Source organism: Lepidochelys olivacea (genome assembly GCF_965140295.1).
Source record: "Lepidochelys olivacea isolate rLepOli2 genome assembly, chromosome: 13".
Classification (NCBI taxonomy): domain Eukaryota; kingdom Metazoa; phylum Chordata; order Testudines; family Cheloniidae; genus Lepidochelys; species Lepidochelys olivacea.
In genome coordinates this window covers 3793806-3820644 of record NC_140423.1, presented here as the reverse complement: position 1 = coordinate 3820644, position 26839 = coordinate 3793806, and the positions used below count along the sequence as shown (strand labels likewise).

Here is a 26839-nt window from a genome sequence, read left to right as displayed (position 1 = left end):
CAAAGGAAGGTTAGACAAACTCTGAAGCCTCTCTCAGGGTGAGAAGTCATGGATAGCTTAAACCAATGCCCTCTGCAATGGGGTAGTAGGTGATGTTTTAAACAAGTGCAACCTCAAGCCATTTTAGCCTCCGATTTTCTTTAGTTGTTTAACATGGCACTGTTAGCTGCAGCCCCTTTCACGCTCTACCTGCCCTCTGCAGCTTGACCCCAGCCTGCCAACATTTCCAATGGTGCAGAATTTAAGACTCTGCCTTTCAGCCTCCTTCTCAAGGCCCGGAGCAGGAGACTCTCTCTTGGAAGAAGTGAAGCAGAAATAAAACTTCCAAGATCAAGGTTTCTGTTTCAGCCAGAGCTCTAGCTGTAGCCCATAAGAGCCTGGACTGTGCTCATCACCTTAGTTAGGGTTTCTTTGATTTGCAGGTTGCACCTTTTGCTCCTTACAATGGAAAAACCTTTTCCTGGCTTGCTTTCATATCAGCAATATACTGTAAGCTCTTGTCCCTCCTTGCTGTAAGACCTTGGCAAGATCTGGGGGGAGGCTGGAAATAGCAGTGGTTGTAACAGGACAGAGGAGGAAGGGAAGCCTTGCTCCTGTCTTGCCCTCACTCCTGTTTCCCCTCTCCCCACCACTTTCTCTGGAGAGAGGAGCTGCAGGTTCTTTCACTTCACAGTTCATGTCTTAACTCCTTGGCCATTTCTCTGCTGGAGCTCGATGCTGGAAGCCTCCCTAAGGGGAAATCAAAGAACAAGCCTGACCCGGCCCCTGCAGTTCTTTGAGCGCATGGTGTATGCTGCTGCTCCAAGGATTCCCTTCTCTTAACAATGTGTTGCAGCTGGAAGGCTGAAAACAAAGAAACAAAACTCACGTTTCAAATTGAGTATGGCTTTTCAACCCCATCAAACAGCTTTATTCACACAAACGAATCTTAATTTACAACGCCTCTGCCATTCATACACATCAGGGTATCCACAGTGTTCAAGGAACTTAAATACGTCTCATACCAACCCAAGTAAACCAAGTACAAAAAATATTTATATAAAGTTCACACATAGGTCCTAGATTACCAGCTTCTGTGCAAAAAAGAAAAATACAGATTTAACAACTAGTATCATGAACTAACTTTAGTTTGGAGTCTGGGTTTAAGCCTTCCCACTCTACCTCGTTCAGCAGAGAAGATGCATTAAATATCCAACCACAAATCCCCCTGGGAGCCACACCTTAGAGTTAAAAGCATTGAGATGGCAAACTGCAGAAAGATGGAATTTGTCACGTTGCAGTTAGAAGAGGCCACTTTCTACTGTCCTTTTCACCCTGTCTCCCTTCCCCCTCGACTCTGAAAAGTGTGAAAATGCTTTTAGACTGGAATGGTGTAACTGCTTTGTCACGGGAGGTTTCAGGAAAGTGACGGACTGTCATTTCACACTGCAGTCAAATGTTTACACTGGAAGTGGGCAGCCCAGCGTAAGCAGGCACCAGTTCACATAGGAAATAGCTAGCACTGTAGTGTAGCAAACAGAACAGCCTATGCAGTGATTTCCAGGAACTATAGCCAGAGGTGCCAGCAGCAGATGTATTGCTTGCAACATGGAAGGAATGGATAAATGTGAACGCCAAGTAATTTGCTTTGTTCAGCCACACAAACTAGTGTTGCCAAGCATCAGAAAAAATACAAGGTCCAGCTCCAGGGTACTGCAGCCAAACCTCAAATCTGAATTGCTTCAGTGCAAAGACCAGTGTCTCCAAGAAAGTTGGTTGGCTGCAATGCAATGTGCAGTACACAGCTTGAGGGGAATTTGAGCAGCATGGTCTAGATCCACCTACAGATGACAATGTAGGGGTGGATGCTGAAGAATGGGGTAAGTGCTTGATTAGCTTTCTAGAGAAAAATCTCTGAAGGGCACCAACTCAACTCCAGAGGGAAAAGAAGACTAGCTTTAAAACAAAGTGTTAAAGCAACAGTAACACCAGTAGCACCTGGGAAGGGTTTTGCCTAACATGCTTTGGCAGTGTGTTTAGAGGAGGAAACCAAACAAAGCAGCAATGTGTTCCCCACTATCATGGCCTCTGTAAATTAAACTTAGTATGTTTGGATTTTTGCCCCCATTGTAGCTGGTTGTTCTCTTTGTAGCTGCACCATGTCCCTGGGCAGGCTTAAACCCAGAGTAGATACTGCATATGGAGAAGATTTACACAAATGAGGAATTCCACAAAGATGGTAACTTTTGTTAAAGTCTCTTATTGCTCCACGAAGGCTCTGGGAGCCTCCTGATATGTTAAGGAGCTGGATCCTGAGGAGTAAAGGAAGACTAAAGGGGGACCACTGTCTAGCTGTCACTAGCCCCTCTGAACCTTAAACACAGCAGCAGGAGAACGCGGGGGAAGCTAGTTCGACCCCTTCTCTAACCAGCCTATTGAGCCTATCTTGGCGCCCCGCTCCTCACATTGGTGGTATTACAGCCAACCCCGTGTTGGTGCGATGCTGGAGGTGCCGACCTCCAGTGCAGGTTGGTGTAGCCAACGCATTTCGAAGTCCTCCAGAAATGTGGCTACTTCCCCTCACTCCCACTGTAAACAGGATATTTAGAAGTAAACAATTTTAATACAATCCTATAACATGGACAGGGCCATGTCATCTGTTCTACCAAAAACCTGGCTTGTGAGAGCGAGCCTCAATCTCAGTGGAACTTCCTTGGTAGGAGCCCTCAACTCGCCCCCACTCTGGTTAGGGTTAGACCTTGTAACAGCTAGAGTTGTCCCTCCAGTGTCAGTTTTTAAGTTCAGTATCAAGCGTGGTCAGTTAGAAATCAGGAGACGCTCTTGTATGAATATGAGCTGCAGAGACCAGGCAGTCCTAAGCCTCCCCCTTAGTCTCCCTTTTCCCAGAAGCTAGAATTTCCCCAGCTGTAAAGCCTAATGCCAAAAATGTATATGATGGGTGAGACGTTTCAGGCAGCAGCAGTAAGGTGGAGGAGCTGGGCAGACAGATGATGTCAAGCACAAGGAAAGAGATGCCCCTTCCCAGAAAGCTTTATGTCCTTGCAAAAGCTGTAGGTTAGAGCAATTCCCGCTTTAGCTGCTGTTGCTCTAGGATGAGTCTGGACAGGGCCCAGAGGATTCAGAGGTGAGGTGTGGTGAGACACCACTACCTGTAAACTGTATGACTGCCTCACTATTCTAGGGAACTTAGAGCACTCTGCAGCAAAGCCATCATCGGCAGGCAATCAAAGGAGAGAAGCATATTTAGACTGACAGAAACTAAAGGGGAAATGACCCAACTGGCCAAAGGCTAGCAGCCCTAGAACTCTTCCTCCAAAATGTTTTCTAAATACTATAAGGCACTACGGTCTATCTAGCTAACATCAAGCTGTTTTAAAAACACATCTGCAATGCAAAAGCTGAAGTGGCAACGTGAGATCTGAAGGTGGCTTGAAGTCATGGCAGGGCTGAGAGGGTGACTTTACACTAACCAGGTGGCTAGCCACATGCTCTGCCAGCAGTGCATTTAAGTAGGGGAGTAGTCATGTCTTCACTGAAGTTTCAAGAGAGGGGAAGGAGGCACTCATGGATATCCAACAAAAAGGATTCCTCCACGGGTGAGGACTTGAAGCAAGTGGCACTCTGTCTGAAATCTGCCTACCCACCACATACAGCAGTGCTGGAGAGAGCACACAGCCTCTGAGGGCGTACCAGAATTGGAAGCCTCTGGGAGGTGATGGCTTAAATATCACCGGAGGTGGTAAGCAGCTTAAATGGAAAGTTCTGAGACAAGCGCTATCTAAGTCAAAGCAGCTCTCCTAGGAGTCTGCCTGGAAGTTGCCTTCTGTGCCATAACATCCCCCTTGGGCTTCTTTCTGGCAGGGAAGGCATGTGTGAGCGTACACAGTAAGAGCAGGTCTTCTGTTCTCTAGCAGTTCTAGCCATGGATGTAGCTATAGCAGCCAACAGTTGCAAAGCTGTACTGAATAGCCTTGCTATTAGAGCATGGCTTCTGCTGTCAGTTGTCCTATCCGTGCATAGCTAGCGTGGGTTAAGTGCCCAAAGAGCGTTGAAATACAAGCTTGAGACTCTCATCCTGAGACAGGTGTAGTTAATACAGTCTTGGACTTGGGGGAAGGAGCCTCTGCCTGGAGGAAGCAGCTGGCCGCCTGATGTAGACAGTCACATGGAAGACAAGTTCTATTGTGAACAAGAGTGCAGGAGTATTGGGGTGCTTCTAAAGAACATGGGTCAGGAAAACAGCAAGGAGGATGGAAAAACAACTTGGGCAGAACAGCACGTAAGCCTGTGTTATGTTTCAATGCACCATGTGACTGATGAGGGGCTTCCAGTAGTGAGAAAATCCACCCCTTTGTTACTCCAGAGCGGGGAGGTATCCTAGAGGCTGCTACAACAGCACCCTGCTAAGCTGGGAATTGAATGTAGACTAACCAAACTGAACTGAGGAGTTACAAAGCCAGACAGTCCTCTGTGGTTGATAACCAAACCCAAACGTCCTAACCCCAAATAACCATCTTGGGAAGAAGTGAGAGTATTCAAGGTCTGGCTGTGGCTCATCACAGCACAGAGAAGCATCTCAGTGGGGGTGCAGGAAAGAGGGACTGGGTCCCATTCCTGGGCTTGTGCTATGCTGGTTACTATATCTGTGTGAAACCTTCAAAACACAAGGTGTTCAATCAGGTGGGGGGAAGCACATAACTACAACTATATGCTACTGCTCTGCTATTCCCCTAATGCACAGCACAACCTTCCTGGTAAGGTGCCACCCAAATCTTCTCTGGTCACTGCATTCAACCTCAGCAGAGGTGTCAAGGCTTACAGGTTTAAAAAACAAACAAACTAGACACCATCCTTAATCTAGCCCTAATGGAGTTATTGCATTCTCATTCACTTTTATGGGATTGTACAGCATACTGAATAGACAGACAAGTAGCAAGTGGGTGCACAAAAATGTCAATGAAGAGAAATAAGACTGAAGTGTCCGCACAGACAGCAGGCATGTTAGTACTGTAAAGATCCTGTATGATTAGGTCAGCAGGGCCCTTCTCTAATTGTGAAGCCAGTCACATCCTACCACAATGACAGTGGAATACTTGGGTAACTGGGTGAGAGAGATTTAGTCTGGAAGCACAACTCATGCCTCCTAGACCAGTATTCCAGCAGAGGTTTGTAATGGTTTGGGAAGACATTTCTATCATGTTTAAGAAATCACAGGGTAAGAAGGATGCTGTGCTTTACATCGAGCAAGGTCTAAAGAGCTACCAAAACCATCACACAGAGTCAGTCCCAGAATGTCAGTGCTGCTCCAAATGCAGGCCAGGAAACTAAGTATTAACTGCTCAGCTTGTGAGTCCCACCTCCTTACCCCTACATCCTGCTGAGGCATAACTTCAGTGCCCAAGCCTGACCAGCCTTCTCTTTGCCCTTTGTAGGCCACAGTTATCACACAAAGGGCAAACGGTCTTCTGCAGGAGCCTTGAAATCATACAGTGAGTGACTAGCTGTCAGGGCCCCTACCTCCAATACTACCAAATCCTTCACAGCTGAGGTTTGGAACAAGTGACTTCAGATCTTTTTTTCAGTTACTTTCTGCTTTTGTCACATACATCTACCCTACAGTTCAGTTGATCACCTGAAAATCTGTCCCATCCACTCCACAGGCCCATTACAGAATTAGGCTCTCAGTTGCCAAATTCCACAGATGACTTTTTTTATTTGGGTGGGGAGCTCTTTCCACTACAGCACCAATCTTGCCTAATCAATTTCTTTTCCATCTTGTTATTTTTGCTACCCTACTCTAATGTCACTTGCTTTATCGCCTGGGCAGCACCTGCCTGTTAAGGAGCCATCTGGTTCTGAGCCACATGACTGTCTGTTTCCAACATGGGGCTTCAAAGACCTTACTTTTTCTACAATCTCCCAACTACAGAGCAAGCCCAGTGAGCTTCTCTCCCCTGGAGAAAGAATATTAACTTTAAAAAACAAACTCGGGCACATCCTGACTTTGAGCCTTGGTACTTGTCAGCAGTTGAGGGAATGCTTTGCAGAGATTTTAATTCCAATCAGTGTTGGTAAAAAGACACAGGTCTTTCCCAGAAGAACCTGTAGCATTCTAGTTGAGTAACAAGGCTGAAACGGTGGGGGAAAGGAGTGGGGAGGTGGGGGGAAGAGAAACGTGTTCTTCTTGACCTCATTCAATAGTCTTGTAACCAAATGAGCAGAATCCTTGCAGCCCTTCTGAAATCTCACATGACCAAAAAACCCAAAACAAACCAGAGATCCCATTGCCAGAGATCCTGTTGTCAGGTGATCTTCAATACCATCTGCTTCCCTCTGTGCATGTAAATAATGGAGATTGTAGGTCCCTGGTAAATAAACCTAGAAAAAAAATAAAAACCAGAGATCAGATATTGCCATTGTTTCACTCACTGGTCTAGGGGCTGTACCTGGAAAAATGTAATGTCCTGAAAGCCTCACCACTGGCTGGCTGGCCGGCCAAAATGGCTCGCCCTGACACAGTGAGAGATATTGGACCTTTCAAATCCTCTCATTCTGCTTACCTTGCTTTCCCACCTCCCGGCATTTCACTTGCACCATTTTTACCTGCCAGTTGCTGAAAGATTGTATGAATTGGAGATTAAGGCTTCACACCGACTGGAATCAGCTACTCCAGTTTGCTTTCATCTACTGTAAAGCAATGGCTTCTAATGCCATAAACCAGTAGTTGCTTAAAAAAAAATAAATCAGACGAATTCAACTGGGAAGGGAAAAGTAAAATGGTAATAGAGTGAATGGATTCTGAGATCAGATACTTGTAACTGACCATGGGTGGAATTGACTGTAGATACCACTGCAGAGAGATTTAAGTATATAAGTACTTGTTTCCAGTCCTGATTAGTCTGAAATATTTGTCTTTAAAACTCACACATCCCGCAGCCTAGCAATGTTCTTGTCACTGATCCAGGACTGGCTATAGCAGGTCTGGACCTCAGAATGTTGTTTTCCTTCTCCAAAACATAATCAAAACATATATAATCAATGTATAAATCTTGGCAACATGCTATTTATACGTGCCCAAACTGTGTTCGATCACTGAGATCAGTCACTTAACCATGGATAACACTACATTTATATTTAAATAATGTAGCTACATCCTAAAAGAGGTCTGCCATGGTGTGCTGGATGAGTATCTATTAAGACATGAAAGCACATTTTCCTGAGGCTCCATATGATATGCTCATGAGCATGCCCATTTAAAAACACTTTCAACTGTGTGTACACATGTCCAACTAAAGGAGAAACAGTGTGGATGTCGCACTCAGATATGAACGTCTTCAATTCACTAACAGTGAGAAAGCATCTTAGGCTTCTCAAGTTGTGCTGGAGGCAATTAAAAAAATCCCCTTTGCTGTACACACATTGAGAAACTCAAGAGGAGCAGAGACTGTTTCTTATTGGCTGTGAATGTTAACTCTCAGGGATGTTAGATTCCATCTCTGCGTGCTAATTGCTATGGTCTGCTAGTTAGCTCACTCATGGGACTTACAGAGCAGAATGGGGAGTCAAGTTTCGAAGGGGCTAGACTGGCAACTTGAGAAGGTTCATATGCCTTCGTTCCATGTTTGACTTGTAACTAGTCGCTAGAGGTCACACGCTTTGTTGCTTCTGCAGGCCAAGTTCATTGCGTACACCTGTCTAGTCCTCCCATAAGCTGATGTCTGCACTAACCCGATGCCAAGTGCATTTCCTGACATTCTGAAATTGATTGGATGTGGTGTTCAAAAGTTATGTTACATCCCAACAGAGAAATGCCATCATGTTGAATGTAGGATCTCACTTTGCTCAGCCAGTAATACTAGAGGCTGACACCCTTTGCTGCTGGTGTAAGTAGGGTTGCCAACCCTCCAGCATTGTCCTGGGGTCTCCAGAAATTAAAGATTAATCTTTAATTAAAGACTGTCATGTGATATCTCCAGAAATACATCCAACCAAAACTGGCAAACCCTAATTGTAGATCAAGCTCACTGCGTGTATCAGGAGCTCCTTGCATCCCTTCATTCTGCACCACTCTCTGAAATCTTGGAATTGATCCAGTGCAGTGTTCAAAAGTTATACGGACAAGCGGAGAAATGTCATGTGTGGTATAGGGCCTTGCTTTTGTTTGGCTAATCCCATCAAGCTACATTTCTCCAAGACAAACTCTGGGTATGGTGGCAGTGAAGTACATGGGAGTTTACTCCCCCCTCCAATGAGTGAAATCAGTTCCCCACTAAAACAGTGCTGCTGACTTAATAATGACAGAATTAACCTGTTGAGGAAAGATGGTTACGTCCCAGAAAATCACTGAAATCCGTTTATGTACTAAGAAATCTTGTTAAAGAGTAAACTTCTTAAAGAAAGAAACCTCCTCTCCTGGTGCTTGAAGCAGAGTGGATTGATTTAAAATCAAACCAATTTAAATCACTCAGCTTTAATCATGACTTAAATCGGCAAGCAGGAAGCCTCGATTTAAATCAATTTTAACTAAAAAATACAAATGCAAAATAAGATTATCTTAAAGAAAAGTTGATTCTCACTGGTAACTATTAAAACATGTTGTCTTGCAACTAAATATAGTCTTTACACTAAATTTTTATTTCTTTTTGCTTACAAGGACAACACATTGTATCTAGACACATTTATTTAAGCAGTCATATAGCTTAACATAATTTATTCAGATTCTTAATTTTCACTTTTTTATTATGTTAAAATTCTGAATGATACTTATTTACTAGATATTTTTAAACTTGTGATTAGTGTCAAGCTCTATTTGGATGGGAAACTGGAATTTAATGTGCAGAAACGTTTTTTTTTTAATTAAATAAAACTACCTCAAATGTGCTTAAGCGGGGGGGGGGTGGGGGGGTGGAGGAGTTTATCAAAACATATTTTGCATTTAAAACCAACTGATTTATTAAACAAAGGAAGTATTATATGCAGTTTGTGAACTGAAGTGATTGTTTCTGGTCATCATGTCTTTCAGGATTTTAGAACTAGTAGATCTTATGTTCTCACACCTAGTTTTTAGTCTTTGATTGGAAGAGGAAAAAAGCCTTCCTGCTTTTTCAATTCCCAATTGGTTTCTTAACTTTGAAAGAACTAGTCATTGAACTAACTTAGTTGAATAAACTGAAATGAAGAAAATATTCTCTATTGCTGTCGTAGAGGTTACTACTGACAAAAACCGGTTTAGCACTTCAACAAACTCTGGTTCCAGCTGCTTAGCCAGTGACCTTCCAGCAATTCAGTGCTGACTTTCTTTAAAATTTTGGCAGAAAACATGTACAGCTTGAATTTTTTTATTTTAATAGATTAGAGTAAATTTAGGCCTTAATGTAGGTTGTCAAATGTTAATAGGTTGATTTTTTTTAAATAAATATATTTAAATAAATCAGTTTAATCTATTTTTATCCACCTTGGCTTGAAGCAGTGAAATGGGAATGTATTTATTAACTATGCTTTCTAGGAGAGTACAGATGAGAGATGCTAATCAGAATAGTGTGCTAGCGGATTGACCAGATAAACTTTCACTACAAAGACAAAGCATTCTGCCATGGGCAAAGGCACCTGGAACATCAGGAGCATGTTTCTTAAAGGAAATTACACAGGAAAATTTCCAGACTGTTTCTCTTATGCTGCAGCCTCATAAGCAGGTTCGTATGGCTCTTCTGTTTGAGTTTCACTGGAACCAGAGCATTTCCAGAAGAGATCCCGCATTTGAAGTATTTGAGAGATTTCACCAACTTCAAAGTTTCCCAAAATAACTTTAGACAAAAGGTTTCAGAGTAACAGCCGTGTTAGTCTCAAATAAATTGGTTAGTCTCTAAGGTGCCACAAGTACTCCTTTTCTTTTTGACAAAAGGAGAGCTGAACTGATGCACACTGTTTTGAGGGGGTAGGTGCAAGAGTTTTTAATCCCGCCACTGATGACACTTATAGTCTTAATTAGCTAAAATGTTCAAGAGGGCATCAACAGCATATCAATTACTACACCAAGACCTGGTGCATGCAGTTGGGAGTTCTTGTTCACAGTGCCCAGCACATGGCACAGGTCACACTGAATTAGTGGGAGATGGCATGGGGGCAGTCCTGCAAAGAGCATGAGTCAGTTATTTTCGGTAGCAGAGCGTTCTTACTAATGTGGGGGAGGCAGAGATTAACCTGCAGATTCTCACATTAATCACATTATCTCCCCTGCATGGGACGAAAGGGCACGGAAGAGGTGGGGGAGGGAGTTAATCACTATCTTAGTTTGCTAGGTTCTACATCATGCTGCTTAAGTGTATACAGAAACAAAGCAACCTAATTTCCTTCTCTGATAGGGTTACTGGATGAGGGAAGAGGGCGGAAGCAGTAGATGTAATATAGCATGATTTTAGTAAAGCTTCTGACACAGTCCCACATGGCATTCTCAGAAGCAACCTAGGGAAATATGGTCTAAAGGAAATTACTAGAAGGTGGGTGCATAACTGGTTGAAAGGCCGTACTCAAAGAGTAGTTATCAAGGGCTTGCTGTCAAACTGGGAAGGGGTATCTAATGGGTCCTTCAAGGGTCTGGCCTGAGTCTGGTACTAGTCAGTATTTTCATTACTGACTTGAATAATAGAGTGGAGAGGATGCTTCTAAAATCTGCAGATGACACCAAGATGGGAGGGGCTGCAAGCACTTTGGAGGACAGGATTAGAATCAAAATAACCATGACGCATTAAAGAATTGGTCTGAAATCAACAAAATGAAATTCAGTAAAGATAAGTGCAAAAATCCCCACTTAAGAAGGAAAAATCAAATACCCAACTACAAAATGGGGACTCACTGGCTAGGGGGTCGTACTGCTGAAAAGGATCTGGGGGTTACAATGGATCACAAATTCTGAGTCTACAATGTGAAGTTGTGAAAGGCTAATATCATGCTAGGGTATATTAACAGGAGTGTTGTATGTAAGACACGGGAGGTGTCCTGCTCTACTCAGCTGTGGTGGGGCCTCAGTTGGAGCACTGTGTCCAATTCCGGGCACCACATTTTAGGAAAGATGTGAGCAAACTGGAGAGAGCCCAAAGGAGAGTTATAATAATGATAAAAGATTTAGAAAACCTGACCTATGAGGAAGGGTTTAAAAAAAAAAGGGACCTGATAAGTCTTCAACTACGTTATGGGTCATTAGAACTATTAGGGCAGTTAAGCTCTGGAACAAGCGTCTATGGGAGGCTATGGAATCCCCATCGCTGGAGGTTTTTAAGAACAGGCTGGATAAACTCCTGTCACCGCTGGTCCAGGTTTACTTCATCCTGCATCCCCCACAGAAGGCTGGCCTTGATGACCTCATGAGCTCCCTTCCAGCCCTACATTTCTGTGATCCTTTATGGAGTTTCCTGAACGCCATCCCCAGGCCCAAGCACATGAAGGGGGTTTTGTGAAGTTTAACAATGGCTAAAGGCTAATGAATCCAGCTCAAGTTGGTAGTGAGCAAGAGTCATTATTGGCTAGTGGATGTCTGGGACCTGTGTGATGTGAGTATGTTTTTTTCAAACCAGTTTCCAGGAGACAAGCATCCAACCACAAAAGCAACATGTGGCATTAATTGTAGTCATGTTGATCAGGGAAGAGATGGGATGAGCCATCCTTTCACCCCTCAAAAGGTCCCTCCAGATCAGGGTTGAGATCTTTTTGTTTAGCAATCTGGATCTTGGTCTGTTCTGAGGATAGGGATTTTTTTTTCTCCAAGACTGTCAATCTAGCACTTTAAAACTGAACTCACAAATGAAAGACAAAACAGAAGACTGCTCTTCACCGGCCTGCAGGTTATTTGTGCGACTTTGTTCAAAGGTACTAAGGCTGTTTAAGTTAATTAATTTAAAATTAATGGCCTTCCTTTGTTATATTTTAATACCAGATAGGACTGGACCATAGCCAACAGCTCAACAATGAATTCACCACTGTGATAGCTTGTATAGGCCCCCACCCTGAGGGTGGAAGGGCAGTGGGACCAGCTGTGGGGAATTATTGAATTCCTTAGGAAAGAGGAAGAGAGCAGTAAGTGAGGGAATGAGCAGAGAGCTGAAGGCAAAGTGGGGGCTGTGTGTTCTTGGGGCCATACTGAAACAAGACACATGGGAGCATTTTGCTTTGGTCTGAGGTAGGTCACCTTTTTTATGGAACCCTGAAGTGAGCTTTATTTGGAGGAATTTATTTGGCCCTTAAAGGGGTAAGAGTTTGGGGTTGGTTGCTTGCTTCCTTACCTAGGTGTTTGTAATCCTGATATGCAAGGTGCTGTTTGCTAATCCTGGTTTGACTGGCCGATTATAACCCCTCACCCAACTGTAAAAATTCTAAAGCTCTCTCCTGAGGGAATGGAAAGTAGATGGGAGGAGTAAGGAAAAACCAGCAGTCTCCTGTTCTCTGGCCACAACCCCCAATCCCTCTGAAAGGGTGCTCCCTGAAGGTCAAGAAGCTGGTGAGACAGCATTGTAGGGGAAACCAGTTCCATTTTGCCTTGCATTGTGGCTGGACCTTCAGCTCTGGAGATAGTACTAGCTTGTTTGCTTTCAGAAGCCTGGTCTACGTGTTTAGCTACATTGCTGACAGTGGTGAAAAATTCACCCCAAGATACATAGTTAAGCAAGCCTAAGCACCAACACAGACATCTGTAGGTCAACCGAGGAATTCTTCCATCTACCTAGCTACGGCTTCTCAAGGGGTGGAAATACTATGGTGACAGAAAAACCCCTTCTGTTGTTGTAGTAAGTGTGCACACTACAGCGGTGAAGCTGCAGCTGTGTCACTGTAGTGTAGATGTACCAGTCTCCTGTCCTCAAAGACAGTCATTAAACTGCTTCTTTCCTAAAGGGACAGTGGGAATATAATCCTTCCTTTCTTCCTCTCCAGCTCAGTTTGTTGTTGATGACTAGCAAGCCACCTTTATTAAGAGACTGGAAGTGTCTAGAGATCTCAGCTACTAGAATGCCAGTCACTGTTAAGTGTCCTCATTTCTGTTGCAGCTGGAGAGCTGCAGAGTATGCAAGGGTACCACAGGAGACCCGAAGATTGTGCTCCTCACTGTAGAGGGATCAAGACCTAAGCAATTTAGTTTTGAACATGAGGGGATGATAGATGAGAACAGACCTTTTGTTTTAAAGCAAAAAGCTTGTTTGTGAGATCCCTCCCCCTCCCTTCCTATGCATTTGGCCCTCAAGAGGCATTTCCCCAATGGTGGTGTGCGTTTGGGTTAGTCTGTTTCAGCACCTAGTTCAGTAAACTGTGCTCATTAGGACAGAGACCCATTAGAACTCTCAATTAGCTGAAGGAAACCCTGAGCAGAACACAGCTGTTGGAATACATGGTAATTAGCAACTACCTCTTAGGCCTTACTTTCTTTACCAACTCTCTGAGAGTGCCTCTGAAACTAGATCCACACAGCTACAATTAGCCTCTAAAGAGAATGGGGCTCAGCTGTGACTGCTATAATTAGAGGATCAGAGAACAGATAGGGGCTACTGATCTTATGGAAAGGACTACAGTAAGGTCGAGAGAGCGGGTGAATTTCTGGCTGAGAGATGCTGGTCAGTGTATAGACACCAAATTTCTATGCCAAGAGTTGCAAACTGGGAGCAAAAAAAGCATATGAAGACAGACACAAGAGAAATGTTGCAGGAGTTCTCCATGGATAGACCCACAGAAATGGTATCCCAGTCCATACTTGGCACAAGACAGCGGGACTGAGGAGCAGAAAATCAAAGAGGAGATTAAAGGTGTCTCTGAGCAACTCTGCATAGAAATGATCAATGGGTGTCCATGGATGGCATGTTGTGAGGCAGGAGGAAAAACAGCCACCTCACTTCATCCTAATGTGATTGGTGAACAGGCAACGAGTCCCCAGAAAACGGTCAAGACACTCAACGGACAAACTCCAGGGGAGAAGTGAACCTCTCCACTCCTTTCTCAGAATGAAGATGAGAATTAGAGGCTGACAGCTGAGGTAGTGTAAGGAGTGGTCTAGTCTGCTGGAATAAGTCAGTTTCAGTGACAGAGAACCTCTGCTGGGCACTGAAATCCCAACAAATCATTACCTGCCCACTATTCCACATGCTCCTGCCTGCACAGTGTTCTTTTCAGTCAGACCACTCCTCACATTTGTTTGTAATTATGTTAACAACAGCCATAGCAGCTCCTCCATTGGCTCATTCCCTCACCTAGCCCCTCTCACTGCTGTGCTAGTCAAAGGCTAGGAGCTCCACCTGAGCGCCAATAGGAGCCCTCCTGATTAGAGTGGAATGCTAGCTCTGCTACTGCTATGGCTGAACAACACTTGTTTAAAAGTAGACTCTCAAAGCTGTAAAATCCACAGATCTATGTGGCTTGCCTTGAAATTTGCTGCACCTCAGAAGGGTGCAGATAGCCTCAGTGGTCCAAGTTTGGGGGTCATGACCATAGACCACATCTAGTCTCTGGCTTTCAGTTCTCCATCTATAAAACCGAGGAAAACAACAACACTGGCCTGAGGAGTATTGAGGATAAATACGTTAATGACTGTGAGGTGTTACAGTGACTGTGGTTCAAGGGGATCTGCTGTGGACAATGAACCTGAGACATCCATGCATGCTGTAAGTGTGAACCTTGCCCTGGCAGAAGGCTGTGAATGATCAGTGGGCATCGTGCTACTATCTACCTGTCAAGGGGGTTTAATATTGTGTGCAATGCGTCCTGAGTAATTCAGCTAATTTAGAAGGGCCTCTAACTACTTTCTGAAAGATTAATTACATATTCTGTGCAGCTGTGAGAATGATTGCTGGATCCGTGGCTGCTCTTCCACCTGCAGCATTATTAAAGGAGAGTGCCAGGACTGATAAGGAGGATGAAACAATGATCCTGTAGCTGCCTAAACGCACTCAGGCACCTAACTTTTTCCAAGTAAAATTTCCCTAAGCACCTGTGTTTCTGCCTCTGAGCACACGCACTGCTGCCTCCCCCTAGGTGACTGGACGCCTATCTCCAGCCTAAGCCACAGAGTGATGCATGAATTACAAGATGACAGGCATTCAACTGCCTAAGTCACGTACTCAGAGGCCATCTACCAGATTAGCTCCCCTTTGAAAGCCAGCTGGATGAAGAGGTGGTCAGAGTCAGGCTCACTTCAGAAAGAACAAGAGTCTCCCACCCCTCAGGAGAGTTCTCTAGCCCTTGAGCTATGGGATATTCTGATGCGGGGCTCCCCCAATCTCTCCTGTAGAAGCTATTGCACTCTAGGTAGATAATGAGTGGTTAGAGCAGGGGGACTGGGCCCAGGGTTTCCCACCTCCCATGTGGGTGCCCTAACCCCTGGATTAGAGAGAGAGAATGGGAATGACTGTCTCTGGACTATGATAGTGAGTGAGCCAGAGAGAGGGAATAACTGCAGTCCAGTAGTTAGGACACCCAACTGGGAGGTGGGAGGCCCTGGGCCCAGTCATCCTGGGTGCTGGAACAGTGCAAGCAAGAGTGGGCTGGAAAGGAGGGAGAGTCAGAACTATGTGGGGGGCTCCAGCAGACCACCCCCAAAAGCTCCAATTATAGGTACTTGCATGGCCCCTATCACTGTAACACCTCACAGTCATTACCGTATTTATCCTCAATACACCTTAGGCCAGTGTTGTTTTTCTTCCTCAGTTTTACAGATGGAGAACTGAAAGCCAGAGACTCGATGTGGTCTATGGTCATACAGGAAGTCTGTTGCAGAGCAGGGAATTGAACCCAGGTCTCCCATGTCCCAGCTCCTAACCACTAGACCAAGCTTTCTTTATGGCCCTCCTCCAATTTCTATACTTCCCTTCAAAAGATGTCCCCCTTAACTCCATGCTATTCCCAGCACAATTCCTGCTTCCTCTCCCTAGCTCCTTAATGTGTGGGTCCCATGCTGATGCCTGCCTCTCCATCGGGAGGACAGCTGAGGAAGACGGAGCAGGCTGTGCTGGACAGGCAGACACTGTAGATGATAGAGACAGTGAAAGTACCAACACCCAGCCAGTGCATTCTGTGGCCAAGCTAATAATAGCAGAGGAGCTTGAGGCAGCGCAGGGAGAAGAGCTGGGTGCGGAGAAACTTTTTTAAAAGAACAATTAAATGACCAAGAGTTTAACCCAGGGTTCAGGTTACCCCATGGTGCCTCATGCCCTTCCCTAATGTGGAGAGGGGCTACACAAAGACCTCTGAAAACCAGGATAAACAGTTAAGATACACAGCACTGCAACCTTAACTCTGCCCCTCTGGAGTTGGCAACAGCCACTGGGAGTTATCTGCATGCACTTCTGTTGCATTCACTGTGCTAGATATAGCCCTACTGAATGGTGGAGGGATTAGCTAGAGCAGCTTCACAAAGCTGTGATTGTGATGGGATGATCTAGGAAGTCTGAGATCCACTCCCTCCTCACCATGTGTGTGATCCAAGGACAGAGGTATATGCATATCTTTAGGGATGCAATATGCCTCATTTCAGTGCTGCACAGGGTCTCTTGCCACGGGGATTGTCAGCAGCGAGGGGGAATAGGAGTGAACTGGGGTTTAATGACTGGTAAGTGAAAGCATAATGTTGGATGGATTGCGGTCCATGAGGGCGAAGGGCTTGTAAAATGTGGTGGTTTCTGTGGTGCAGGCATGGTGAGTGGGGTGTAGGCAGCTCTTGTTTAGTACATGTCAGCTAAACAAGTTTTGCTGTAGCAAAGGGAAGGTGTTGGACTTAGTCCTATACTACTCACGTGGCCTATTCCCTGAGTGTTCTACCCTAGCTGCAGGGGCAGGGCATCAGCATGTGTGTTACGGGAATATTACGTCAGCACTCAAAGAGGACAAGGTTAAGATTGTATAGGTGTTTTTTTTAGCTCTATATTTCCTGTTTTCAGAGGTTTAAGTTTTGCCACTACCCCCTTCTGGAAGGGCTCAAGGCACCACCTGGCAACCTTAAACTTTCTGGGCATGCGGTAGTTGAGGAATACCCAGTGCTAACAGCTCTGTACAGCCCTCCGATCACACTTCAACTGTTTTAAAATAACACTTTCCATTTTCAAAGAAGAACAGCTCTTGAAGCAGTTTCGGGAGAGCATTAATCAGGATGTTTATAGCTTTTGAAAGGTAAGTTATGCAAGATCACTCTAGGGGGACCAAAGCCTCAACTATCAGAACAGCACAGGAAAGATCTTGCCTTTACTCCTCTTAGTATCTGCTTATTTCTATAGTTAAGGTTACTAGAACCACTGTGATGAGACACAAACCAAAATCTATGAGATCTTTCTTGTGTGTGCTCGTCCCCACACCATCACTCACCTGATCAGAGTAATGTCTCTAGGCAACTCATCCCTGCCAGAGTGCCCTAGGTTCCTGGCTGTATAGATATTTAACTACATCCAATACTATATTGATGTCCAAATATAAGTAACTTGCCTAACCTGTAACCATAAGGGATGGTTTGCTGCCACAGTTAACACAGGGAGAGGGAAGTCCGCTGCGTACATATTCCACAGTGGCCACAACACTAGAATGCAGTGCACAGCTGGGAAAAGGGGGAACTGATGCCACTGTCTGTGATCAAGCAGTACATGCTTTCACCGAAATACAGAACAGGATGATAACTGCAGAGTGAACAAGGAAGGAAATCTTATGTGTCTCTAGCCACAAAGAAACTGCCTGGCCTGCTTCTGCCCCTTTAGTGTTGCTCTGCACCAAGTAACATGGCAGAATCAGACCCACAAGATGGAATGCACATTAATGCTGACAGTTACTTACAAGTGATATTATCCAACTACTTTCATGCTTACAGTCAGCCTCCCCCTTGAGGCATGGAGAGGTTAAGTACCTGCTAATGTGTAATGCAAGTGCAGTAACCATGCTAAACACCTACAGGAATCAAGGGATTAACCTGAGGTCACCCACCCGGATCAAACAGCTCAGTTTCTGGTTGTACTAGAATAACTTCTGTATCACATACCTAGAAAGGGAAAGATTGTATAGATTGTGTATAAGACCTTAGGAACAGTGACAGCACCCTCCAGAAGCTGGGGTCCTGTGAAAGCCTTACCCCTTATGTCTACTCAAATGAGGAGGAGAAAAAAAATTCTGTTTATTTCAGTGAAATATGCACACAAACATTGCAGGAAATGCCTTCTACTCTTACAGACAGGTTTCAGAGTAGCAGCCGTGTTAGTCTGTATTCGCAAAAAGAAAAGGAGGACTTGTGGCACCTTAGAGACTAACCAATTTATTTGCGCATAAGCTTTCGCAAGCTACAGCTCACTTAATCGGATGCATTCAGTTGAAAATACAGTGGGGAGATTTATATACATAGAGAACATGAAACAATGGGTGTTACCATACACGCTGTAAAGAGAGTGATCACTTAAGGTGAGCTATTACCAGCAGGAGAGTGGGGGGCAAGAAACCTTTTGTAGTGATAATCAAGGTGGGCTATTTCCAGCAGTTGGAACATTCAAAACATTCAAAAACCAGTTGGAGAAGACTTCAATCTCTCTGGTCACTCAATTACAGACCTAAAAGTTGCAATTCTTCAACAAAAAAACTTCAAAAACAGACTCCAACAAGAGACTGCTGAATTGGAATTCATTTGCAAACTGGATACAATTAACTTAGACTTGAATAGAGACTGGGAGTGGATGGGTTATTACACAAAGTAAAACTATTTCCCCATGTTTATTCCCCCGCTCCACCCCCCACTGTTCCTCAGATGTTCTTGTCAACTTCTGGAAATGGCCCACCTTGATTATCACTACAAAAGGTTATCCCTCAACCCCCCCCCCCCCCGCTGGTAATAGCCTTACCTTAAGTGATCACTCTCTTTACAGTGTGTATGGTAACACCCATTGTTTCATGTTCTCTATGTATATAAATCTCCTCACTGTATTTTCCACTGAATGCATCCGATGAAGTGAGCTGTAGCTCACAAAAGCTTATGCTCAAATAAATGTGTTAGTCTCTAAGGTGCCACAAGTCCTCCTTTTCTTTTTACTCTTACACAGAAAGTCCGTGTGCACGGAGTAAGGAGCAACAGCTAGGACAGTCTGAGTAAAACAAAAAAACTTCAAATCCAGACTCCAGCGAGAAACTGCTGAATTGGAATTCATTTGCAAATTGGATACTATTAATTTAGGCTTAAATAGAGACTGGGAGTGGCTAAGTCATTATGCAAGGTAGCCTATTTCCTCTTGTTTTTTCCTACCCCCCCCCCAGATGTTCTGGTTTAACTTGAATTTAAACTTGGAGAGTGGTCAGTTTGGATAAGCTATTACCAGCAGGAGAAAAGGAGTACTTGTGGCACCTTAGAGACTAACCAATTTATTAGAGCATAAGCTTTCGTGAGCTACAGCTCACTTCCTCAGATGCATATCATGGAAACTGCAGCAGGCTTTATATATATACACAGAGAATATGAAACAATACCTACTCCCACCCCACTGTCCTGCTGGTAATAGCTTATCTAAAGTGATCATCAGGTGGGCCATTTCCAGCACAAATCCAGGTTTTCTCACCCTCCACCCCCCACACAAATTCACTCTCCTGCTGGTGATAGCCCATCCAAAGTGACAACTCTTTACACAATGTGCATGACAATCAAGTTGGGCTATTTCCTGCATAAATCCAGGTTTTCTCACATCCCCCCCACCCCCATACACACACAAACTCACTCTCCTGCTGGTAATAGCTCATCCAAACTGACCACTCTTCAAGTTTAAATCCAAGTTAAACCAGAACATCGGGGGGGGGGGGGTAGGAAAAAACAAGAGGAAACAGGCTACCTTGCATAATGATGATCACTGATCACTTTAGATAAGCTATTACCAGCAGGACAGTGGGGTGGGAGTAGGTATTGTTTCATATTCTCTGTGTATATATAAAGCCTGCTGCAGTTTCCACGATATGCATCTGAGGAAGTGAGCTGTAGCTCACGAAAGCTTATGCTCTAATAAATTGGTTCGTCTCTAAGGTGCCACAAGTACTCCTTTTCTTTTTGCGAATACAGACTAATACGGCTGTTACTCTGATACCAGCAGGAGAGTGAGTTTGTGTGTGTATGGGGGGGATGTGAGAAAACCTGGATTTGTGCTGGAAATGGCCCACCTTAATTATCATGCACATTGTAGGGAGAATGGTCACTTTGGATGAGCTATTACTAGCAGGATAGTGAGTTTGTGTGTGTGTGGTTTTTGGGAGGGGGTGAGAGAACCTGGATTTGTGCAGGAAATGGCCCAACTTGATTATCATGCACATTGTGTAGAGAGTTGTCACTTTGGATGGGCTATTACCAGCAGGAGAGTGAGTTTGTGGGGGGGGGGGGGGTGGAGGGTGAGAAAACCTGGATTTGTGCTGGAAATGGCCCAACCTGATGATCACTTTAGATAAGCTATTACCAGCAGGACAGTGGGGTGGGAAGAGGTATTGTTTCATATTCTCTGTGTGTATATAAAGTCTGCTGCAGTTTCCACGGTATGCATCCGATGAAGTGAGCTGTAGCTCACGAAAGCTCATGCTCAAATAAATTGGTTAGTCTCTAAGGTGCCACAAGTACTCCTTTTCTTTTTGCGAATACAGACTAACACGGCTGTTACTCTGAAACCTGTCATGTGGGACAGACAGCTCTGGGGTACTCAGCCAGGCTGGTAAAACCAGTAGGAAGGTCACCTTCACGGGTTCCAGCTGGCTTCAGCAGCAGAACAGCAGGAACACTTTCCCCCACAAAACCCTAAATATTGGTTAAATATAAAATCTGCTGAGTGGCAGATCTGCAATATCTGTAGCATCAGTGTAGAGACACGAGCCCCCTTGGACCTTGAGAAGCCAGAAGGGGCCAGTATGGGCAAGCTCTGGCTGGCAGCATTGCGTGGTGTCTAAGCTAGGACATGAACTTTAGTTAAATTACAGTCTGAAGTCTCTTGCCATTTAACTCTTCAAACAGAAATGAGAGGCCTGTTCTGAATGGCACATACAGCAATTCAAGATACAAGGTTCATAAGGGTCAAAGTTACACTTGCTGTGGGAAGTGATTTGTGGTTAAATGCTCAACTGCTGGGGCATTAATGCTGACCTCAGGCACTGATTTAAGTTCATTTAAAGCTTCTCAGGCAGTTTCAGACTTAAGAGTTGGGAATGTTTCATTGTTGCTGAGCTTTAGCGTAAGGGACCTATTGTGGATTTGAAGGTGTGAATGCTGTTTAAAAAGCCATGCATGTAAGAGCACTGCTGCACAGTGAAGGAACCAGAGAAATACTTCCCCATCATGCAAAAGAATCGCCAAGTCTACAATGAACATATGGCCGGCACTCAGCTCAGCTACTGGGGACAAGCAAAGCATAGCCACGATGGCACATTCAGTTTAGTTATATGAGTGGTAACCACTTCCACTGTGGCTGGGTCACTAAAGGAAACATTTGGTGAAGACTAATTGCTGGCTCCATCCATGGATAGGGAAGGGGAGAATCTGAACAGGCAGCTAGAGTTTTAAGTAAACCGCTGCAGGGTAGGACTGTCCTCTCTGTTTATTATTCCTGCATTTACTATTCTGCAGATATGTGCAGAATGGATTTTCCCCAGAGGGCACTGGCTTGTTACGTAACTCAGCAGCATCATGTTAGTAGAGCATGAGTGATCACAGATGGCAACAGCAGAGGCAAAACATGGACCACGCGGGAGATGCATGATGCCAGGCGCTTTAAAAATAGCGTATCCCCAACCCCCACAGGAGGAAAACATCCACCTCTTCCCTTAAAACCAAAAGGTGAAGTATGCTATTCTAGTAGCATCTAGTCAGAACAGGTAAGGATCAGTTATCACTAAAGTCCATTTCAAGGGTTCACAATTCTGCTCATTCATTCTTAACTCCCTACCTCAACCTCATCAGGAACCTGCATTATACACAGCCAATGATCCACCATCCTGTGCACTAATGCAGCCCCACCATTCAGTCACTCACTGTGATGTACCTTTTATCACATACATGGCATTAGAGGGAGAGTATCTAGAACAAAGTCTCAACTAAGGGTGTCTTTGCTTTCCTGGGTTAAGTCAGATTTTTACCAAAAAAATAAAAATCTTAATTCAATCACAGCAGCTCTTCAGCTGAGAAAACCAGCTGCTGATTGACACTGGTAAGAAATGCCCCAAATAACGTACTTGTCTGGGCACATTCCAAACTGGTGTCTAGAGAAAGGGGAGGGAGAGCACATCTTTATTACATAATCTTCAGAATGCTCACTTCAGGTCAAGGCAAATCAACAGCAGCGAGGAAATTAGGAGCCAGGGCTGCCAAAGTGCCCTTAACTCATCCTGTTGTACATGCATATTACTGCAGAGGCATGTCTCTAGTCTACGGGTTGATCCTAACATATGTTGCACAACTTCACCGTGAAGGAGGAAAATAGTGACGTGCCAAGGCAGCTCCAATTTGTAATTTCCTTTAATATTTAATTTGAGTATGAGCTCCTCAGTCTCCTGACCACAGCAAGCAGAACAGGTGGCTAAGTTCCAGTTTAGTCATTTTTCCACTAATGAAGTGTCACAGATCACATTCCTGATCAGCATTATACAGAGAACACTGCAGGAGCTTTTGAAAGACCAAGATTCTCCAAAGGCCAGTTTTACTTTCATCTCCCAGATCTGCAATTTTCCAGTTTCATCCCAGTTCTTTGGCTTGGGGAGTCCCTAGTAACTTTTGTTTCTAAGTGGCTTTGCCACAAATAAATACTTCCCAGGTACTGAGGACACCACCTCAATGTAACCCCATTCCCTAGTTCTACAGCTCTGACAGACAAGGCTTTTGGCTACTGGAGTCCTTTAGGTTCTGAATACAGCAGTGGCAAGGGCAAACTATGAGAGCTTTGCTTCCTCCTTGAATTTTGGAGTTCCTAGGTGTGGTTTAGGTAACTGAGCTTAGAAGGAAAGAGGTTCCATTTAAATGAGCTGGGAGCAATCTGTTAAAATACAACAATTCTGTAAACGTTCTGCCTGTGAAGGCTTATATCGCCCAACTGTGCCAAATACAGGAACATGTGTCTGGCATTGCACGAGTATATTTCATGCTATAAGGAATTCCCTTATTTAGTACTGGGAAGTAAAACTGAAACACGACCAATTACATTCCTTCTAGATGAAGCAGGATTGTGCATGCTGAAAACTCACCTGCCCCTTTACCCAGTATATGCCTAAGCAGTGTGCACAGCTGTTTTAGCTCTTCAAATTCAATAAGGGTGTTATCAGTCCAGTACATTATATTGGGGTGGGAAGGGGTATGCAGAGCCCAGGAGATCGGATGTCCAATGTTCCAGCTTCAGGATTGCCTAAACTAGGCTCAGCCTGATTCAAACCATTAAGTAGAGGAGGTCCTTTGATATGGAAAGGATGAAGTAGCTGAGCAAAACTGTATTGCATCCAAAAGATAGCTAGTGAGTGGAATATGGCACCTTATCATGGGAAGGCCTCTGAGCATAGTGATGAGCTTCATTTGTGTACAAACAGAAGAAAATTGCTATATTACATGCAAAACCCACAATTAAGAGAACAGTAAGGCTGCAAAGGGACGCACTCTAGTTATCGACAAGGCAGCCAATGAAGCCTTCTGCCCCCTCATGTGTACACATGATACAAGGATCACGTTAGCATACTATTCTTTCTCTGCAGGATCCCTCCCTCTAGTTGGTTAGTGCGCAGAGAATGAGCCAGCAGGAAAGTTTTTGTCCTAATTGTTTGAGTGGTCCCTTGCCTCACAACATCACTCACCTGAGCAGAGTAAGGTCTCCAGGCAGGGATGAGTTGCCTAGAGACCTTACTCTGCTCAGGTGACTGATGGTGTGGGGACGAGCACACAAAAGTAAGATCTCATAGATTTTGGTTTGTTTCTCATCACAGTGGTTCTAGTAACCTTAACTATAGAATACACTAGCCAGCTCGGTCAGTGAGTGAGTGAGGTAGGGGTCCTCTTGTGTTAGATACTGTTTCCAATATAGGGTTTGGAGAACATTAGACAGGGATGCTGCTAGTTCTGTTTTCCATCTTCTTTTATGATTTTATTTAAATAAAGGTGGATGAAAGCCTCAGGAAGTAGTCCTTACATGAGTCAGTGGATAAATAGCTAAGAATATAAAAGGCTCCACTGTGCCATTACACAGTACAGCCAATAAGTGGGATGGTGCAATAGGTGAAGAAAAGAGTTGCAGAAAAACTGCAGAACACTTACCCAATTGCAAAATGCACTAATGCTTTGCCCTGAATTTAAGCAGCACATGTAACCTGGTCCATTCTGGTTTCAAGCTCAAAGGCATCAGGTCGATCCTGTGGGTTAGCAGCTAACATGTCTTTCAAGAGTTGCTTGATCCCCTCAGACATGGAAGTCCTGCGTTTCTGGGGGATATGCAACTCCATCTTTGGGTTTTCTAGCAGTGCTTCCCCAACGGGCACAATCTCTGTGCCCTGCTTGATGTAGGTCCCCAGTAGCTCCTTCTTGGTCTCTGCGTCGATGAAAGTTATCCTCTCAATCATGGCCCAGATGATGATGCCCAGGGCAAAGATGTCTGCCTTGGCAGTGTAGTGTCCCTCCCAGACCTCAGGGGCCATGTAGAAGTCAGAGCCGCAGGCTGAAGACAGCCAGTACTTGTTCACATTCACATTTTTGTTATCATTCCCACCTTCCTTGCCCCGAGCCGTCAGCCCAGCACAGACCTTGCTGAGTCCGAAGTCTGCCACCTTGAGAACCGGGGTGCCAGACTTCTCGGTGATCAAGATGTTGTCTGGCTTCAGGTCCCTGTGCACAATATGGTTCTTGTGCAGGAAGGCAATTGCGCTGGTTAGCTGTAGCATGAAACTCTTGTTAGTGGCCGGGTCTGGTCGCCGCGAGAGCACGTACTGATTCAGATCTCCCCCTTCGCAGAACTCCATGACGAACCAGAGATAACAGGGCTCCTCGGCATAGCCCAAGATCCTCTCACCTTACAAAAAAGAAAGAAAGACAGAGGCATGGTAATGGCAGACACAGCAAGAGGTTAGCCATGGTAAGACAGTTCTGTTTTAAATGCAGCGGAAAGTCCTGAGGAGTCTAGCCAGAGCTGCCCTCACGAGAACATGCTGGTGATCACTGCTGCTAAGTGTGTCATTTGTAAGTTATGCAGAAGGCTGCAGACTGGCTGACTGACACCCTCATCTCTACAGTTTAACTGCTTTGGGGCCCTGTGGAATGAGGGGGCTATAGAATATTTTTCACTTCCTATCACAGTCACAACCATACCCTAGACACCAGCTTAAAGGACGGTTTGCTTAAAAGTTGTTCTACAAATGGCACTGAGAGGAGGTAAACATGAACCCACCCTCTTTAGTTTCTACAGAGCTCAGATTGCAAGTGAACAGTTTTACTATCAATCCTGCACACTCCACCTGGAATCTGAAAACCAAGCTATGTTTTTCAGTTTCTGCATTTACCACCAGTGAGATTCTGCAGTTAGAATTCTCAGCCTTGCTAATGATGTAGGAATCAGAAGAGAATCGAGCTTGCTCTCCTATAGTGTTTCCTCCGCTGTGGTGACGGGAGCCACTAAGGGCTGGCCTACTCTAAGTTTTACTGGCATAATTCCATTGGTAAGTATCAGAGGGGTAGCTGCATTAGTCTGTATCCACAAAAACAAAAAGGAGTCTGTTGGCACCTTAAAGACTAACAGATTTATTTGGGCACAGGCTTTTGTGGGTAAAAACCCAATTCTTCAGATCCCTTTTTTACCCATGAAAGCTTATGCCCAAATAAATCTGTTAAGTCTTTAAGGTGCCACTGGACTCCTCATTGTTTCTATTGGTAAGGGGTATGATTTTTTGCTAATATAGGTGTATATTGGTAAAAGCCCTTGTGTAGATATAGTTATACGAGTACAAAGACTACTGATTACCACTGGAGCTTATTTGGGATGATATCTGTGCCTACAGCCATATTCCCAGCAGGGAGGGGAGGAATCTTGAACTGTTCACCTCCTAGCAAACAGCACTTCCTGAATGTAGCGAACTAACATGATGCAGGAGAGAAGATGGAAGTTGACCTTGGTTATACAGGCAGAACCTGTTAGTGCAACTGGAGTATTTCCTCATAAGATGTTGAGAATTAAATTTCATCATAAACCCAGAGTACTCAACTCAATTTCCTCTACTTTTTCTATCAAAACATATGGGCAGAGCTGAAGAGTTAAAATGTGTTAAATGACTCCACCCTCCAGCAAATAAACGTTTTAGCACAGACTCTAGAGACCGCATGGGAAAGAAACCAGGATTTCCAATGGCTGATAAAGCCAAAGAACACCAAACAGGCCAAGTCATCAGCTCTTTAATGTCAGTCTCTGTAATGGTCAGTGATTGGTATGGATAGGTGGAGAGAAATACTGGTTATTTGCATAAACAGTCTGTAACCATGACTACTGCCATGGAAATTAGAAAAGAAGGATCCGGCTGTACCTCCCTGTCCTACGTGAATGATGAAAGTTAGATCAGAGGGAGGAGTGGGAGGGAGACCCTTTAAACCAGCAGTTCTCAACAAGGGGCCCAAGGCCCCCTTGGGGGCTGCAAGCAGGTTTCAGGGGGTCCACCAAACAGGGCCACCAACAGACTCACTGGAGCACAGGGCAGAAAGCTGAAGCCCTATCACCTGGGGCTGAAGCCTGAGTAATTTAGTTTTGTGGGACCACCTGTGGTATGGGGCCCTGGGCAATTGCCCTGCCTCCTCCTCCCTACCCCCCAATGCTGGCCCTGGCTTTTATATGCAGACAAACAGTTATGGCACAGGCAGGCTGTGGAGTTTTTATAG

General features: G+C 44.6%; 1 protein-coding gene across 1 annotated transcript in view; it reads right to left on the bottom strand.

Moving 5' to 3' along the window:
* Positions 1 to 869: 869 nt before the first annotated feature.
* STK35 (serine/threonine kinase 35) overlaps positions 870 to 26839 on the bottom strand; it is a 35975-nt gene continuing 10005 nt past the window's right edge. Inside the window, exons 2-3 of the mRNA XM_084646368.1 lie at positions 24242 to 24989; positions 870 to 6378 (exon numbers count right to left, since the gene is read on the bottom strand). Of these exons, the coding sequence (XP_084502494.1) occupies positions 24277 to 24989 (713 nt within the window). The 3' untranslated portion in view covers positions 870 to 6378; positions 24242 to 24276. The remainder of the gene's footprint in view (positions 6379 to 24241; positions 24990 to 26839) is intronic.